At 34.3% G+C, this 18,675-nt stretch overlaps 2 protein-coding genes across 2 annotated transcripts; both read right to left on the bottom strand.

Moving 5' to 3' along the window:
- Positions 1-4,885: 4,885 nt before the first annotated feature.
- LOC139494119 (nipped-B-like protein B) lies at positions 4,886-7,450 on the bottom strand. The gene is made up of 3 exons (XM_071282293.1): positions 7,352-7,450; positions 6,276-6,419; positions 4,886-5,956 (listed from the first exon to the last, which is right to left on the bottom strand). Exons 1-3 carry the CDS (start codon positions 7,448-7,450, stop codon positions 4,886-4,888), a joined length of 1,314 nt encoding a protein of 437 aa, XP_071138394.1.
- A 4,852-nt stretch (positions 7,451-12,302) lies between these two features.
- Positions 12,303-14,179, bottom strand: LOC139495426 (uncharacterized). The gene is made up of 2 exons (XM_071283718.1): positions 13,285-14,179; positions 12,303-12,815 (listed from the first exon to the last, which is right to left on the bottom strand). The coding sequence occupies exons 1-2, from the start codon at positions 13,435-13,437 to the stop codon at positions 12,345-12,347; spliced, it is 624 nt and encodes a 207-aa protein (XP_071139819.1). The 5' UTR covers positions 13,438-14,179; the 3' UTR covers positions 12,303-12,344.
- Between the last annotated feature and the right edge of the window lie 4,496 nt (positions 14,180-18,675).

Raw genomic sequence — 18,675 nt, forward strand, 5'->3', positions numbered from 1 at the left:
GGGGGACGTTAAATCCGATGCCTCGTGTTAAGAGAGTGCCACGCTCTTTGCACGTTAAGAACCCTTGCAACAACTCTTTGAGGGGTCCGTAGGTGGCCTGTTGCAAGGCAAAATTTCTGTCCTTATCCAATATACCCTCATTTTCCAGTGGCAGTCCAAATTTCCCCGACCATCATCCCAGATGGCCTCTATTGTATCAACCTACCTATTGTATTTATTGTTAACTTGTTCTCGTCCTGAATATGCATGCAATATTTGCCACTGGACGTTAAGCAACCAACAATCAATCAATCAATGTAACAACATGGTTTTACACAACGACCAATGAATTTGCATTAGAATGCTCAGTATCTGCAGAAATTTCTGAAGGTGACCCATTAAGTGTATCGTACTTTAAATTTATAATTGAAGACTGCATATAAATTTAAAGAATCATCCCAAAACATGTTTGAGAACTTTCTTGAGATGGTATTGGAAAGTACTATATATATATATATCCATAATATACCTTGATTCTACTGAAGACTCCAACTGACCAGCAGATGTGTAACAACAGATTTTTATTTTCCCAAACCGTAGTACTACATGTATGATGATCCAGCATCTCTCTGTCCAGCAGCAGTATCAGTCAATCATACCGAATTCTTTCGATGGAAGAAAGCCATTTCGTACCCAACATTAACAAAATGGACATCAAATATCATATATAGTATATTAATAAACTCATCATAGATACCAGGAACAAAATTCAATATGTACCCTAGACGCGCGTTTCGTCAACAACAAATTCACCAGTGACGCTCGAAACAAAAATGTTACAAAAGACCAAAGAAAGTACGAAGTTGAAGAGCATTAAGGGTAAAAAATTACTAAAAGTTTTGCCAAATACAGCTTATGTAATATATTCCTGATGCAGAAAAGCTTTAGTAAAGATCAAATAATAGTAAAAGTGATAAAACTACAAATACATATATAACTGGAAAGCTCTAAGGGACCACAATGTTTTAAATCATTCAGAAAAAAAACTTATCAAACTTTTTGAAAAAGTAGCTATACAACTCAAACTTATAAAACTATGTATAATTTATCGGGTAAAATACAAAGATCTATTGTCATGACAAGCTACTACACAAATATTTGGTAGGACAGGCTGTACTAACCCTGAATTACAAATGGTATTTTCAAGTATTCATTGTGCTTTGAACTATCAAATACAAACACTGTTGTCTTAACTGTACCATTAAGCAAAACAATGCAAACATCATGAGGACAATACGAAAAATGTTGTTGGAAGGGAAAGTTGCTGGAGGTATCATCAATGATGAGTCTTGTGAAGACGAAACCCGCGTCTGGCAAACTAAATTATAATCCTGGTACCTTCGACAACTATTTAAAACTTTGATTACTCTTTACTTATTTCTTTTTCAATACCAATGTTTTGCTTTTTGCAGTTTATAAAAACACACATGGCAAGTGGTTCTGATTTGTGAAACGCTATTTGAACAAAAAAGGTAGGCTAAACATGCGAAGAGCTGTGATCATATTAAATAGGATTTAGTTATTCTAACTGTTTTAGAAATAAACATTCCCCAAAACTTTTCTAGTTATTATACTTTTAGACTTGAAAAAAAGTAAAATCACAATTAATTTGTTTTTAGGTTTATCTAAAGATCTTGAAATTTATAAGAAAATCTAGAACAGCTTTCAAATACTAAGTCTGGTGGTGCTAAAATTCTTGAAAAATCGGTATGAATGGCAGAAAACTGTTTTTGTTCTAGACTCCACTTGTTGTTGGATATTTCTTTGAAATACTGGACCCAAAACACTGAATCATCATCATCATCTATTCTGTTGATCTGAAATATATAAAAAGAAATTATATGGATAAATTTTTATATTATATTACATGTAACAGATATTTAATCTAAAAAATACAAGCAGTTCTATTTTGTCCATTTTGAGCATGTTTGGCAATTTTTTTCGTGGCAGTTAATTTTCCAATGAATATAAAACAATTCATCATTGATACTCAAACATGTCAAATGAAAGGTCAATTTCATCTGCTTTTTTTTTGGGGGGGGGGGGGGGTGTTAAAGTTAATTCATTTGTTTTACTCTTTCTTTAAGATAAATCAAGAACATGGATCATGTAACACCTCACCTGTACCACGTTAAGTCAATAAATGCAAATATATAACTTGCTTACCATAGCTGGAAAAATAAAAATATAACTTGCTAACCAAAGATGGAAAAAAAAATTACCATGCCTGATCTCCTACGTTCACCTGCATTATCTTTGTTGTAATTCAACAGTGGCTTCAAAGATACTTTGAGAGAAAAAAATATACTTTTGTGTCTATATGCAATATACAGATGGGAAAAAAACACGGGGGGAATGATTAAAGACGTCAAAAGATACAATATATATTTAGACAGAGATTCATAATAAATCTTACCTTCAACTTTGCATCCATTGATGCCTATGCCAGCCCCCGACCCAACCCGTTCTACAGGATGGGGACTGACATATCACAATGGGGAGAGTTGATTCTATCCGTTAAGAAGGCGGAGGAACATTTCTTCCAATATTCACAACCAACTAAACGACAAAAAGCAAGACATTCAGCATTTTCTCTGTTATCACTTTCACTTAGTATTCCCAATCACCCCTTTACAATAATATTGGAAGTAATAAAATCTGGAAATTTGAAGAAAACAAATCTGATAGAAAGAAGTTTTACCAGGGTCCCTAAAAAAGATACAAAATCACATCCAGTAACACTATATAACATTTGAAAAATTAATGGTATATCGTCAAAATTGTAAAATGATGAAAAATTGTCAAAAAAGCTCTGGTTGGTGCAAGAGTACATCTAATACAATTGTCAGTACATCTAAGAAAATTATCTGAAACGAATGACCGATTTAAACTAACAAGTACAATTTCTAAAAGAGTGGTTGAATTAAGTGAACAATGTAAAATTTTCATTAAAAATATGCTTGGTTTATGTTTACATCTAATACAAATGTCAGTACGTCTAAGCAAATTATCTTGATCTAATGACCGATTTGAAGTTACATCAAATACATTTATCAAAAACCTTGTTAAATTTACAGTAAAATGTACAAAAAATATAAATACACCGATGACAGGATTTGGTGTTACATTATCTACATTAAATACTAAGGCTTTTCTACTTGTATTTGATGTTACCTTCAGTTGGTCAGTTGACCAAAACAACTGTCTAATATGTATTGATAAATGTATTTGATGTTACCTTAAATCGGTCATTTGACCGAAATACTTTCTAATATGTATTGACAATTGTATTTAAAGTAAATTTTAACCAACCAAACCTTCATTATAGAATTATAATACTTGTTTAGTAAATTTTACCACTTTTTGGATAATTTATTCAGATGTTACCTTAAATGGGCCATATTCAGAGGATAATTGTAAGTAATACAACAGCAAACCTAATTTTGGTATATTGATCATTTTTCAACATTTTACTGTAACTTTGACAATTTTTTTGATAATTGTATTTGATGTGAACTTAAATCGGTCATTTGAATTTATAAAAATGACCACATTATTGATATTCAAGTTGACTACTAGGCTGGTGATACCCTCGGGGACGAAACGTCCACCAGCAGTGGCATCGACCCAGTGGTGTAAATAGTTATCAAAAGGCACCATGATTATAAGCCATTCGTATTTTATAATGCATCCAACGATAGGAGAAAGTATTACGTTTTCTCGTTTAACTTTTTTAAATAATAAAAAAATGTCCGACAATAATCATGGTAAAAAGAATATAGCAAACGCACTTTACACTCTCAGGTCAAGTTGGATTTAGATGAATTTGGCTATATATTTCTGACACATCGCTCTTCAACGGTTTCAATACCTATACCTAAACCTCTTCGGATTTCAAATGTTTGGCTTTGAGCGTTCCTGATGAAGGTAAATCCAGAGAAGCGATACAGGCGCAAGAAATTATTAAACGTGTTATTTTCAATTATTATTGTTTTGTATATTGTTCATGGCATTATAATTCTATTTTTTATGCCTTTTATAGTTTTTATGCGGTATGGGTTTCGCTGAGAGAAAAAATTATGACTAACGAAAAAACAGAAAGGGATATGTAGGAAAAATATTAATACAAAACAATAAAACATTTTGAAGTGTTGCCAATACAATAGAGGGACAGTGGAAGTCCGTTTATTGATGTGTATGTATGCAACAACTGCACCTGTCTAATTACAACTGCCAACAAAAAAGCTGAACAATTAGGGGAGACAGAAAGCAGACTGAGAAAGGTAAAATTAGCAGAAGCTATATTAGCCAAAAAATACAGGTCACACCCTTTCATTCCAGTTTTTTTTAAGAGGAGGAAGATTGAAATCCACCCCAACCAGCAGAAACAGAAGAAAGAAATCTCTGTGCTGACATGTTCGCTAAATACAAAGACCAACAAAAGCAACAATGGAAGCGAAATTCGCGAAGCTAATTTATTGTGGAAGAATACATAATAACAAGATAGGTGTCGTTTCAAATTCGCTCGAGATCATGAACAGAATCGAAACTCGTCCATTACCTGTTATACTACAAGAGTTACAAAGAGATGGGATTGTTTCAGAACGTTCCGGTGGTGCAAGATGTATCGTCAGAAAGTGAGTCAGAAAATGATATGGATGTAAAGCCAAGGAGACTGCCTGCTATGGTAATAAATATTGACTTACAAAGAAGCCTCTCTTAAAAGTCAAAGTCTGGTACGTCCGAAGGTATATGTTCAGATTTTTCTTTTGATGAGAATGTTTGACCGAAAGATCATTGCAACTAAATGAATTTGGGATTTAACCTAAACATTGGAATTTGGGAATCAACTATACATTGAAATAACTGACACACGAGCACACTGAAGACAGTAATGACGAACTCCATGTTCTCTGTCATCGTCTTGTCCTCTGTCAACGTCTTGTCCTCTGTCAACGTCTTGTCCTTTATCAACGTCTTGTTCTCTGTCAACGTCTTGTCCTCTGTCATCGTCTTGTCCTCTGTCATCGTCTTGTCCTCTGTCAACGTCTTGTCCTCTGTCAACGTCTTGTCCTTTATCAACGTCTTGTCCTCTGTCAACGTCTTGTTCTCTGTCAACGTCTTGTCCTTTATCAACGTCTTGTCCTTTATCAACGTCTTGTCCTCTGTCAACGTTTTGTCCTCTGTCATCGTCTTGTCCTCTGTCAACGTTTTGTCCTCTGTCATCGTCTTGTTCTCTGTCAACGTCTTGTCCTTTATCAACGTCTTGTCCTCTGTCAACGTCTTGTCTTCTGTCATCGTCTTGTCCTCTGTCAAAGTCTTGTCCTCTGTCATCGTCTTGTCCTCTGTCAACGTCTTGTTCTCTGTCATCGTCTTGTCCTCTGCCAAAGTCTTGTCCTCTGTCAACGTCTTGTCCTCTGTCATCGTCTTGTCCTCTGTCAACGTCTTGTCCTTTATCAACGTCTTGTCCTCTGTCAAAGTCTTGTCCTCTGTCATCGTCTTGTCCCCTGTCAACGTCTTGTTCTCTGTCATCGTCTTGTCCTCTGCCAAAGTCTTGTCCTCTGTCAACGTCTTGTCCTCTGTCAACGTCTTGTCCTTTATCAACGTCTTGTCCTCTTTCAAAGTCTTGTCCTCTGTCATCGTCTTGTCCTCTGTCAACGTCTTGTCCTCTGTCAACGTCTTGTTCTCTGTCATCGTCTTGACCTCTGTTAACGTCTTGTCCTCTGTCAACGTCTTGTCCTCTGTCAACGTCTTGTTCTCTGTCAACGTCTTGTCCTCTGTCAACGTCTTGTCCTCTGTCAACGTCTTGTTCTCTGTCAACGTCTTGTCCTATATCAACGTCTTGTCTTCTGTCAACATATTGTCCTGTCAACGTCTTGTCCTCTGTAAACGTCTTGTCCTCTGTTAACGTATTGTCCTGTATCAACGTATCAAATCCTCTCACGCACGATACAGTAATAAATAGGACAACAAAAGTGCTATAGAAACAATCGAAAAATATTTAGTTCATCAGATCGATACAAAGGAAACTAAATTAAAAAAAATGAACGAATATGGTGGGGTATTTATCCACTTTGTAAAGATCTAATGAGTAGTCGCGGTTACTAAACCGTCAAAGATATAAACTACGTATTAAAATATCATGTGTTTAGAATAAGTATCAGTTAGTTAAAAAAACGAAAGATTAATTGGTGGTTTATAAATTACAGATATATCAAATCTATTACGATACTTACTTTAACAAATGAGCCTGAAATGGCAACTAGTTGGTCTTGGACCAACAAACCAATTTTGCCAACATCCCTCAAATCTATCGGGGTTGGCGAAATAAGTGCCTTAATGTGGGTCTCGTCCACTTCAAATGGGTCTATTTCCATAATCTGGAATTAGAATTTAAAAATAAAAGATACATAAACGCAAGATCAACTTTACATAGTCATTATTACTTAATTGTGAAAATAATAAATAGATAAATAATTGATGGAAATTTGTCTTGTTATATTTGATTTATGTATTCAAATATTTAAAAAGTAAAGTTTAAAAAAAATCAAATTATATTTATTGCCAAAACGATAAATCACGGTTGAAAGGGATGGGAAATTCTGTGTATACGAGTTTTTGGCGACCAATTGTCCAATTCGAAACATGTACGTAAATATAGGTTAATTGTTTCTTTTCGGTGCCGGTAGCCGTTTCAAAACAAGAGATTTCTATAAATTGTAACGAAATTTATTTTTGCAATATTTTCATAATTAACTTAAGAGGATAGTAGTACCTAGATGATGTACACCAGCGTATACACAAGGCTCGCCAATGAAGCTCGAATAAATAAATATTGAGGTCAAATGAAGTACGTAGCAAGTTTTGGAAATAGTCTTTATAAATCTGACATTTATGATAGGTTAAAGATGTTCAGACATCTACGACCTAAGTGTAATATTACTTACTGTGGCATAATCTTTGTAAATGAACAGATTTTGGGGGTTAAATGTATGTCCTTTGATTCTGAAATATTGTCCCTTCCTCATGGTTTGAAAATATTTTTTCTTTTACTGTTAGTTTGTACAGATTGCTGTTCAAATATACATTATTATTGCCATTTTGGCCATATGCTGTAGGGAGGGGGTTTAAAGACGTCACTCGTTTTACCCTGATGTCCTGAAGAAAGAATTATAAAAAAAGTGATTTCTGTATGAATTTTATTACAAATCACATCTGGTCAAATGTAATAATATTCATCTAGTTTGAAAAGGTTTTGCATGACCCTATCAGATTCATCAATGAAAAATCTCAGAGAAAGGCAACACTTTACCCCTATTACACCTGACCTGTCATCTTTAGCTTCATTAAGAAAATCAATTATAGCTGCTAATTTGACATTCATATCATAAATCTGTGACTTGTTTTCCATAATGGTGCTGTCAAAGTTTTTGATATAACTCTGAGATCGGTGCTTTACTGGACATTCTTAACAGACGTATGGTACCAAATTCATTGTTGTAGATGTATGAATCGGTCTCTTCTTCAACAGGTTTTGGATTTTCTTCCTGGTACAAATTTTCAAATTTTGCTTCAGCACAAACTTCGGCAAAATTGACAAGAAGATGTAACGTACAAACCAAAATGTTGATCCGAGAAGCAATAGTCTTTCCCTCATCAGATAGTTATCCCCAATCTACTGTAACACGACTTCAAATTTGGGTTCTGTATTCTTCCAAATGGATTTGATTATTTTTTTTCATTGTTCTTGCCCGGTCTGACATTGTGTTTTTTATGTTAGTTAAAAATTTAAACACTACACTTCAGTCATCTATATCTTTTTCGGCACATATTTCAATAAAGTCGTGTAGTATCTCTTGAAGATTATATAAAACAGTTTCTGAACCTTTCCACTGCATTTCTCTTAGACCAAGCACGTAGCTATTCTTATCTTCATCACTAACAACAAAATACTCATATGACTTTTCAAACTTCGAAGTTTCGTCCGAATATAATGTTAGAAATATCAATGAGTAAATTGCGAAGGTAATCATTTTTTTCGATTAAATCTTTATTTTGTGATTTTAATTTCTTCAACTTTGCTTCCATTATCATTCACTTCTAGTTAAATTTTGTATTTCTGAAATTTGGTATCTTTGGCTTTCAATTCTGTCTGTAGGTATCTTGATATATTACATTTTTCTCGGAGATTACGTTCAAGCCTCTTGATTTTTGATTTTAAATAACAATAAATTTACAAATTATTTTTTTTGTTTTTTTTCTGTTGTAACATTTTTTACGTAACATTTTTTACCTTCTGTATTCTCCTTTCTGATGACTGGTAAAAATTTAGAGTTTGATTTAATAATTTTACATTGTGCTGCCTTGACTTTTCTTTGAAGGGCTTTCTGGTCTTTGCGTAAAGCTGATTTTCTCAATACATGTTTCTCAACTGTCGACTCTGTGTACTGTAGAGCCGACAATTCAGGTATAATACGTTTTTCCTTTTTGATACATTTTGTGTAGCCGTAGTCGTTGGTATTAAAAAAATATCTATGATGAGTTTATTATATATCAACATTTAAAAAGTCAAATCATACCACATTAACTTTTGTAATCCTTGAGCCACCCGCAGCATCAGTTGCTCCTATTGTTTTTTTGTCGTTGTTAGCGACAGCATCCGAGATTTCTATTGGACTTTTAAGTTCGACCCGCGTTCCCTCAAAAGCGTGGTCTGATACTTGCCAAGATGAAACCTGTAGAAATGCTGTTCGCCAAAATACACTGGGAGGATAAATTAAGCAGTATTATAAAGTTGAACGATATCACATTTCCTAGAAAGGTTATTGGAAAATTATTGTGAAGACGATCTCGTGATCGCATTATGCTGGAAGAGACCATAAGATTTCGGAGATCAGTGGTAAGTTCATGAATCATGAAAACGCAGCATCCAAATTAACTGTGCATACACCTGGAACTTTTCATTTTTCATAGATTATTTTTTATTTATTTATTTTGTAAACAAGGTTAGGACTTAATGATAAGGCGTTGAACAGAGAATAACATTTCATTAACAATCCTTAAAATTCAATCTAAATGTCAGTCCATGGTTTCAGGGGTTAATTTTCGTTCGCCATAGTACCCAGTTTTTACGCTGAACAGCAGCCGAAGCTTGTGAAACTGCTCTCGGGCCTGTAAAAAATTATATCTACAGGCCAACAGAATTAAACTAAAAAAATCTAAAATTGAGCGTCGGGCCTGTAGAAATTTTAACAGTTCATCAACCAGACTACCTTTTCGTCCAGGGTCCATTCGCTCCGATTTTTACCAAATCATCATTTGAGTAACCTTTTTTAAAAAATGTGTCCGGTGACCTGGCAAACCAACCAAGATGGCTATCCATAATAATATTCAAGATAATAACAAAAAACGGCAAAATTTCCCCCTCAAAATAACCAATTCATGGGCATCAACTTAACAACCGGTGATCTGATTCATCTGGAAATTCCAGGGTAGGTAGATCTTTACCTGATAAGCAATTTCACCTCTTGTCTGACTTGCTCTAAATGCTTTGATTTTTAAGACAAAAACTGCATTTTACCTATTTTATTTTTAGCCATGGCAGACATCTTGGTTGGTTGGCCGAGTCAACAGACACATTTTCTTAACTAGATGATGATTGTGGCCAAGTTTGGTTAAAATGGCCCAGTAGTTTCAGAGAAGATTTTTCTAAAAGATTACAAAGACTTACGAAAAAATGGTTAAAAATTGACTATAAACATGATAAAGGGCAATAACTCCAAAAAGGTGTAAACTGACCATTTTGGTCATGTTGACGTATTTGTAAATATTACTTTGCTGAACGTTATCAGTCCGGGAAATCCACTAATTCGACAACGTTGTTGAAATCGTAAACGTTGTCATATTCGACAACGTTTGATGTAAATGTCTTAAAACATGTTGAAAACATGTTAAAACTATATTTCAACATATATATATTTATGTTTATCATTAAATGTGTGTTCTTTTTATAGTCGAGTAGGTGAGAGTCGGTAGCGACGGTGTTCCTTACAATCTAATCTTAAATATCATCAGCAATGTTTTCACTTGTAGTTCTTGTGGCGATAGAGTGGACAAAGCACATACTACATTTGAAAAACATTTATCAGAAAAACATAGATTGAATCATGATGGCATAACATTTAAACTGTTATATGATTTCGTTCTCCCTATTCCTGGGGCTGGTCATATGGAAATTAACTTATTTCTAGCTTTATTTTCTCTTACAAGATCCATGTTCATGGAATTTTTAGCAGAAAAACTAGGTTTTTCCTCTAAAAAGGCCAGGGAATTCATTATTGGCTGTGGTGACCACCACCTCACATGGCAAATATTTCAAGTCTCATTATATGCGATTTCGAGAGAACTATGTCGAATTTATGTCGTCACTTGTTTAAGACAAAACAGTGATCCATCTGCAGGTGGTTTTTTGCTCTGGGTTAACAATACAAAGAATCCAAACATAGTGTTAATGTACCATATGGCATTTACATTTTTCTTGTCGATGAAATGTTTCCGGAGTGGGGTCAGAAATAACAATTCTGATTACATGCTTGCTGGTAGGCAAGCTGCTGTGCCCGTCATGTTTGTTAAAAGGCATACAATTTACCCAAAATTGATATGTAGTGATATGTCTGATAGGGTCAGTGCTCCAGATGAAGTGAAAGAATACATTGAAAAACATGAATCTTTCTCTTCGTCTGGACATTTCTTGCGCGCTGAAGGTGGAGATTACATAACCGAAAATGTGAATCGGTCCATAAAAAATCAACTGCCACCAGGTGTACCCACACTACAGTCATGGGTAACTGCCAGTCGGTGTAACGGTCGTCTTGACAAAATCAGACAAAAGGTATTTGAGAATACTGGTGTATATGAATCTTCTTCAGATCGAGGCATGATAAATGTGTCAAACGAAGTTCAGATGTTCAGAGGAGAAATACGTAAGTCGGGTTGGTTTGCTAACCCAGAGGCAGATGTGCCTTTGGTGTCCGTAACAAACGAGGAACTGCATCCGGAACTTGTAAATGTCACTCATAATAGTAAGAGTAACTATGTATCCTTCTTACGAGGAAATATTAAGGATCAGGTTCCAATTTTTATCACATATCAAGATGAAATCAATTTCAATGACGCAAATAACTGGACCATTAGCAAACTTAAATTAGAAATATTGTCTCTAATCAACAATATAGTTGATGAAGACTTAACACTATTCTATTCAAACCATTTTAAGAAAAACTTTACTAATGCAAACAAGACCAGTCATGTTAACCTTTACGAAGAACTTGCCGAGATTGTCAAGAATGGGGTACAGGAGGTAGACGCAGAGATAGACACAAATGAGCTTAATTAAATTTTCAAAAATGTCCCCAGTTGTACTATGTATATGAACTTTGTGTTGCTGCTTTTATCTTTTTGTGACAATTGAAATTTAATTTGAATTTGTTGTTAAATATAAATAAGAAGTGGTATGAGTGCCAATGAGACAACTCTCCATCCAAGTCACAATGTATAAAAAGGTAACAAGTATAGGTCAAAGTACGGCCTTCAACACGGAGCATTAGCTATAAGCTATAAAGGACCCCAAAATAACAAGTGTAACACAATTCAAACAGGAAAACCATAAGTTATTTTTGTATGTATTTGAATCTACAATGACCATGTTCACCACATTCAAAAAGGAAAAATTACAAAGAACAGATATGCGTTAATGGCACAAAGACATCACTTCCTCAATGTATAACAAATAGAAATGTTCACCCTTCCTGAGCACCTGAGGTCTTCCTATTTTTTTAGGGCCTGTGTTTTTCATTTAGTTTTTAGTTTTCAGTTTTCAATTTTCAATATGAAAAGGAACTGATATGGGTCAATGGCACGACAACATCACCAACTCACTAAATGTATTACACAAATAAATGAAATTGAGTGTTAACCACATGAACTTCAATAGACTAGGAGTTACCCACTATCAGGCAGCTAGCTTTGGATTTCCCCAAAACACAAAATGTTGTTTTTTGTCATTGAGGGTCTTAGATCTTGGCTTTAGTCTTTTGCCCTTTTTTATATTGCTTCAGTTGTTGAAGCTTCTCTTTGTTGTTCACCTCTGTTCTCAATAATAGATGTAATATGCACATATTTGCTAAAACTATCATTTAATTGCAAGAAAGATAAAAAAATATTTAAAGTGTAAAAATAATTTAATATTTATTAATAACAGAAGTAGAAATAGAATTTTGAAAGCTCAATGCACATATATTAATAATTTATTTAGACAGTCCATGTTTTGGACAGAAGAATGGTGTCTTTGATAACTCCTCTTTCTTCCTATGGTACAAACCAATGCACTTCTGATGGACCCAATAGCAACAGTCTTGCCTTTTGGAACGTGGGTTTGTATACCCACAACCAAGCCAAAAAGATGTCTCTTTTGATATGGAGCATACCCTACATGCTTTCTTATTGGTTTTTGGCTTGGTTGTGGGAACTACTGCTTTCAATGATGGACCCACTTTCCTCTTTGCAGGACTTGCTGCTACTGGGTTCACCAGAAGTACACCGGTTTGTACTGGTGCTGGTGCCTCCCCTGCTGGAGCATCCCCTGCTGGTCCCAGTTCTGCCATTGGCTCTTCTTCCTCTTCATTTTTTGACTTGTAGGAATGGATACGGCCATTCCTCCATGTTGGTGCTATTTCCAAACTGACCGAACAGTGTGTCTGGATCTCCAACTCCATGGCCTAGAATAGAATAGATGAACATGTACACTTATCATTATATTAAGTAGTTTGATAGATTTATAGTTATGAATATTACATATGATATTTTGTTTGCATCTTTTTTTGCAGTCTTAATAGTTAATATATTCAAATGTGTTTACCAATTGTGGACATACAAACATACTTTATTGTAAAAAGAATTAATCATAGCAAATTACTTTAAATATTCAATCATGAATGAATATTATGCTTTCTATGGACATGTTTAATTAGGATTCACTTTACTTATTATTCTCATGAAAAGAAGATAATCAGATTACTACATTGCATTGGTTTAATATATACCAAATGTGAGGTAAGGTTGAAAACTTGACAACTTCTGGCAACAAAATGATAAGTCAAAATATAAGAAACTAACATGCTCAGCAACTTCTAGAAAAAAAGAAAACATGACAGAACAAATGATAACATCAATGCTTGAATGCATTACCGCTATTTTCAAAGATGTAGACCTTCTTGAATAAGTTGAACGTCTTGTGACGTCATTTTCAATAAAATTTGTATCTTTTTTTCCTTGTTTTCTTTCATTGTCATTTTTTTTTAATTTCATTAAATCCTCTTTTACTTTTTCATAATAAGCCATTGCTGAAACAAAACAGTGGTAAAGTATACACAACTGTGAGCTATATTATGAAATAAAGTGAGGGTATGGTATAAAGGGCGACAAGGGAAGAAAATAGGACAAAAAAACTTTCTAATCGCATTTTTTCAGTCCTTCCACCCCTTTCAGATATCAAATGGAACAGCCCATTTTGGCCCAATTTTTGTATAACTCTGAGAAAGACAATCAAGTACACATATATCGTTCTTTGTCACATGTTTATAAATTAAGACTTGAAAGGAGATATATGGTAGAACATGAAAACACGGTAAGGATTCTATCGTTCGAGAAAGCATTTCACATGGTTTTCATATTTTTACCCCTTCCACCCCTTTCAGATATCAAATGGAATGGTCCATACTTTCACATTTGTATATTCCTGTGAATGGTGTAAGAAAATAGATATCGTTTTATGCTATTGTATATACCACCAAAGACATGAAAGAGAATACATAAAAAAAAATTCTGGCAGTTAGTTATGTGTAAAAAATATGAAAACTCACCGATGAAATTCTACCAGTCAAAATAAAAGTTGAAGAAGAAGTGTTGGCGCCAATTTAAGACCGCTTAAGGTAATGCCGATCTTTGTTTGTAAATGCCGATTGCCGCTTAGGTGCATAGGTTGTTGAATTCGACAACGCCTTTTTGCTGAATTCGTAAACGTTGTCGAATTCGGAACACTGTCGTTTCCGAATTCGTAAACGTTGTCGAATTAGTGGATTTCCCGGACTGTTATTGCTGTATACAGTTTATCTGTATCTATAATAAAATTCAAGATAATAACCAAACGACCAGAATTTCCTTGAAATTTTCAATTCAGGGGCAGCAAATTATTAACAGCACATAGGTGAGTGACACATGCTCTTAAGAGCCTCTAGTTTCAGTATGGATGAATAACCATTATGCAAAATAACCTACAAAATGGTTCTTGGTTGTAAGGATATTTGAAAATTCCTTGCTACCATCCCACAGACATTTTAAATGTGTAGTCCTATTTGACATTTAAAGATTAAACATAACTTTTAGCTCTGTACATTAGAAACTGTTAGCCTTGTACCTATTTCCGACAGTTTTCCCTCACCAATTGTTCTTACTTTTGGCTCTTTAAATCCTTTGACTAAGTCAATATTATATTCCTCTAATTCTTCTGGTGTTTCAAGAATCTGAAAAATTATATGAATTGCAATGTATTTCTTAAGTTTGTTGGCTATATGCAGCGGGGGGGTAGGACCTTCAATGGGACCCTGGGATATCTGGTATAACCATTTCTGGATACAGGAATTTTTTTCTCTCGAATTTTGGGATGTTGATCTGGTACATGTATGACCATTTCAGGATACAGGATTTTTTTTCTCGATTTTTTGGATGTTGGGATTAAGTTTATTTCTCCGCATTAATTGTTTTAAAGCCCAGAAGTTCAGGTTAAAGTTTTTGGTCAAGGTTGTTTTTGATGAAGTTAAAGTTGCATCAACCTGAAACTTAGTACACATGTTCCCTATGATAAGATGTGTCCTATTTTAATTCCAAATTAAAGTTTTGACCCAAATTTTTACGGTCCATTGAACATAGAAAATAATAGTGCGAGCAGGGCATCCGTGTACTATGGACACATTCTTGTTTATCAGTAGTTTTAATGTTTTTATACACCTGTTTAGTAAAATATGGTGAGCGACACAGGCTATTGAGAGGGAGTCTTTAGTTAATTATTAACCTTGAATTAATAATATATACATGACAGCACAGATATCTGTTCTTTAAATAATACTAAATTGAAACTATTAAAATTGAGATCGCTTAATTTCTGTATAATTGTGATTTTAGTGATAATATCACATTAGAGTCTTGAATTCATGTTATTGCCTTCCTATGCCTAAAATTGTTTTTAGTTAAATTAAAATTCCATAATTATTTCTCTCCGCCATGCATATCTTATACTACCTCTCAGGCTTTAAGTCAAACTCCTGGTAAGATGATATTTGGATTATATTACTTTCCAACACATTCAGGGCCATAACTGTATGTAATGTTCAGTTTCTTTGTTTTAGTTTACTCTTAAGTTCACGCTCTTCTTTCTGTTGAAGAATGAAGACAGTATTTCTGAAATAAAAGATATTAAGTTACCAAATTGTCAAGAATTAATTGATGGCACTGCAACGTAACAGTGAATTATAAAACAAATCCAATATTTTTTAGCTACATGTTTATAATTGAGAATGGAACTGAGGAATTTGTCAAAGACACAACATTCCAACTTGAGACCAGAAAACAGCAGAGTGCCAACAACATGGAAGAAAAATCCCACACTCTGAGGAAGGCTTCAGCTGCCTCTTAATAAAAAATGTTTTACTTTTACTAGTTTAGGAGACTCGGGGGTACAAGATTTTCCGAAAAAAAAACCTTTAATTGTTCTTTACAAATTTTATTTATAACCTTAAGTATTGGTTACTTTATCATATGATAGTTTTAAACGTCATTAATGTTTCATTTGTTACTGTTCTGCATGCACTATCTGCTACCGATGCAGTGTGCTCTAAAGAAATAGTTCAATTAGCTAATATAATTTTTCCAATTCAAAAGCAGTTGATTGAGAGTAAATTTATTTCCTTCAACTGAAATTTGAAACAAAATTTGTGTTCAGAATTTTTTTTTAAAACAACTTTTTGATATTTAATTTGACCTTTTACGGCGTCAACTTTTTTGTCATACTTAGATTTTCCAAAGCCCTTTCCATGTCTTTCTCTAATACCCACTGCCCTCCATGGGTGTCAATATCTCCTTTTATGTTTATGCTTTCATCAATTATGCGTTGCTGTTTTGAAATAGCTTCATCTTTATTTTTCTGTAAAGTTTCTATATGTTTTTGATCTTTATAATATTGAAGCATTTTTGGTGCATTTTCTCTCGCCATCTTGAACACTGCATTATTTTTATTCTGCTTTCAAATTATCAAGCCAATTTAATGTTGTCTTGTTTGAGAAAAGTATGATGCTTTCCAAAGCGATTGTATTTGCATTTGCATTTGGTTTTTCACGCCTATCCTATCTACATTTGGAGAATCCCTTTCTGAAACTATGTTGGTTCGGGAACAAGTAATCGAATTGTCTTTTGATTTTCAAAACTTAAGGAACTGTCAACACTAAATTTCCCACCTGGCAGATGGGGTACTACTAGTTGACATACAACATTGTTGATTGATTGGTGTTTCCACAGGTTGGACAGTGCCATGAGTCGGAGCTATTACAATGAAGTCGACTGTCTAATAAAGAGGTGGATGCACTACATCTAATGGGTTCTGGTGATCCAATGACATACCATAACGTTTTTACTGCCAGAGAGAACCACATATGTTTTTCAAGATCCCCTCTAAAAATAACGAGAAAAACAAGAAGCACATCTGGAATTTTGAAAAGAGAATGTGTGCGGGGAAGATTTTCCGTTTTAACTTTAAATCATATTCTGTTTCTCAAGATGGTCTTTATTGTTTGCCCTATCGTCTGTCTACGGATTCATCGTATCGACGACGCATCAAATTGATACGAGAACCCCCAAAGCGTCAAGAAATACTCGAAAGGAGATTTGAAAATGCACGCTACAACAGACCATTATCAGTAATGGAGGACTAAACTTCAGGTTTTTCGTTCAACAATACTTGAATATTCATCAAGAATTGATGCAACACTTACTTCTGGAAACCAATCAATTATTGAGCCTAACTATGAGATACTTATGGTCATAATCAATCATTTGTGTTCTGTGGACAAGTTAGTGCCTTGCGCGGCCACAAGGATGATGATACTAATAAGGGAAGCAACCGTATCAACTAACCCGTTGCCCTTGCCATTTCTTGGTCTTACTCAAGCCTTGCTCGCTACTGGGCCTCTTCTTTCCTTTTGGTCAGGTACGACTGATCTCTTTGGTAAACGGTCTGGCGAAAATCGATAAGAACCTGTTTGGCTTCCTCTCCTGTGATGCCAGACTGCCTTACCAATTATGTTATATTCTAATAAGATACATTTGAGTGAAATGTTACCTGGTCAAAGACCCCGTGTGCATCCTGCGTCTCATTTTGCCAAGGACAAGTAAAGTTTTCGACAAAATAAAGACACATGACTGCCTATTTTTCTGGGACAGCCATTGTAATCTTTATTAATTGCTGCTCCTGCCATTAAGCATAGAAAATATGTTAAGCAAAGGGTTCAAGTTTAACTTTTAATATTGATACAAAGTTATTAAAATTTTCTTCATTTGGAATTTTCATCATCTTCTAGCTTTCCTTCCCTGCTGCGTTTTTATATTTAGTTCGTTTCCATGCTGACCATTTTATATTGTCATTTGCATTATCATCAAGGATACCATTGTTATATTATTGTTCGTTTCTGTGTGTGTTGCATTTTATGTTGTGTTGTTTGTTTTCTCTTATTTTTAAAATATTAAGATAAGACGAGGCACGGTACTTGTTTATCCCAAATTCATGTATTTGGTTTAGATGTTATATGTGTTATTCTCGTGAGATTTTGCTTGATGCTTGGTCCGTTTCTGTGTGTGTTGCGTTTCGGTGTTGTGTCATTGTTCTCTTATATTTAAGGCGTTTCCCTCGTTTTTAGTTTGTCCCAGGATGTATGAGTTTTGAAAAGCGGTATACTACTGTTTCCAGCTTTTCATTTATTTGGCGTGTGCCACATTCTCTATTAAAACATTTTTTTTGATAGGTGAAAATTTGTTTTGGACATAAAGTCCAGCTAGAAAGTTGGTATTTGTCCCGTATAGCCAATATCTCATGTGTTTCATTATCGTTTTCATTATTCTGTGTCCTTTCCTCATCTACGATCTCAAATTATTTGCTGTGAGAAAAATCTCGAAGCGTCGACACATAACTCCAAATTCGTAAATTTGTTCACGACTAAAATTATCTGTCGTCGGTGATTTCCATATTTTTTGTAAGATCCCATAAATATGTCGATTGGCATTCCAATAGGGATATAAAAAAACAACATGAAATCGTTTAAATGTAGTTCAGATATAGTTCTAGAAAAAGTCCTAATTCTATCAACTTATTCAGTTATTAATTAAAACTGAGCGCCGGACTCAATTTTAATATGTTTCTTTCTTCATTTTGAAGGTAAGTATAATTTTGACACAATTTACACAATTACCGTTTAAAAAATGATACATTATATCTAAAATATTGTACTCTGTGTTTACAAGACTTACAAGTTACCC

The sequence above is a fragment of the Mytilus edulis genome, chromosome 11, assembly GCF_963676685.1.
Source record: "Mytilus edulis chromosome 11, xbMytEdul2.2, whole genome shotgun sequence".
NCBI classification, from domain to species: Eukaryota; Metazoa; Mollusca; class Bivalvia; order Mytilida; family Mytilidae; genus Mytilus; species Mytilus edulis.

Coding starts and splice junctions, on each gene's coding strand:
- LOC139494119 (XM_071282293.1), bottom strand. CDS start 7,450: ATGGAAAACAAGTCACAGATTTATGATATGAATGTCAAATTAGCAGCT. Junction 6,420..7,351: donor ACAGGTCAGGTGTAATAGGG/GTAAAGTGTTGC, acceptor TTCTAATTCCAG/ATTATGGAAATAGACCCATT. Junction 5,957..6,275: donor TTTCAGGCTCATTTGTTAAA/GTAAGTATCGTA, acceptor ACGTTGATACAG/GACAATACGTTAACAGAGGA.
- LOC139495426 (XM_071283718.1), bottom strand. CDS start 13,437: ATGGCTTATTATGAAAAAGTAAAAGAGGATTTAATGAAATTAAAAAAA. Junction 12,816..13,284: donor CTACATCTTTGAAAATAGCG/GTAATGCATTCA, acceptor ATTCTATTCTAG/GCCATGGAGTTGGAGATCCA.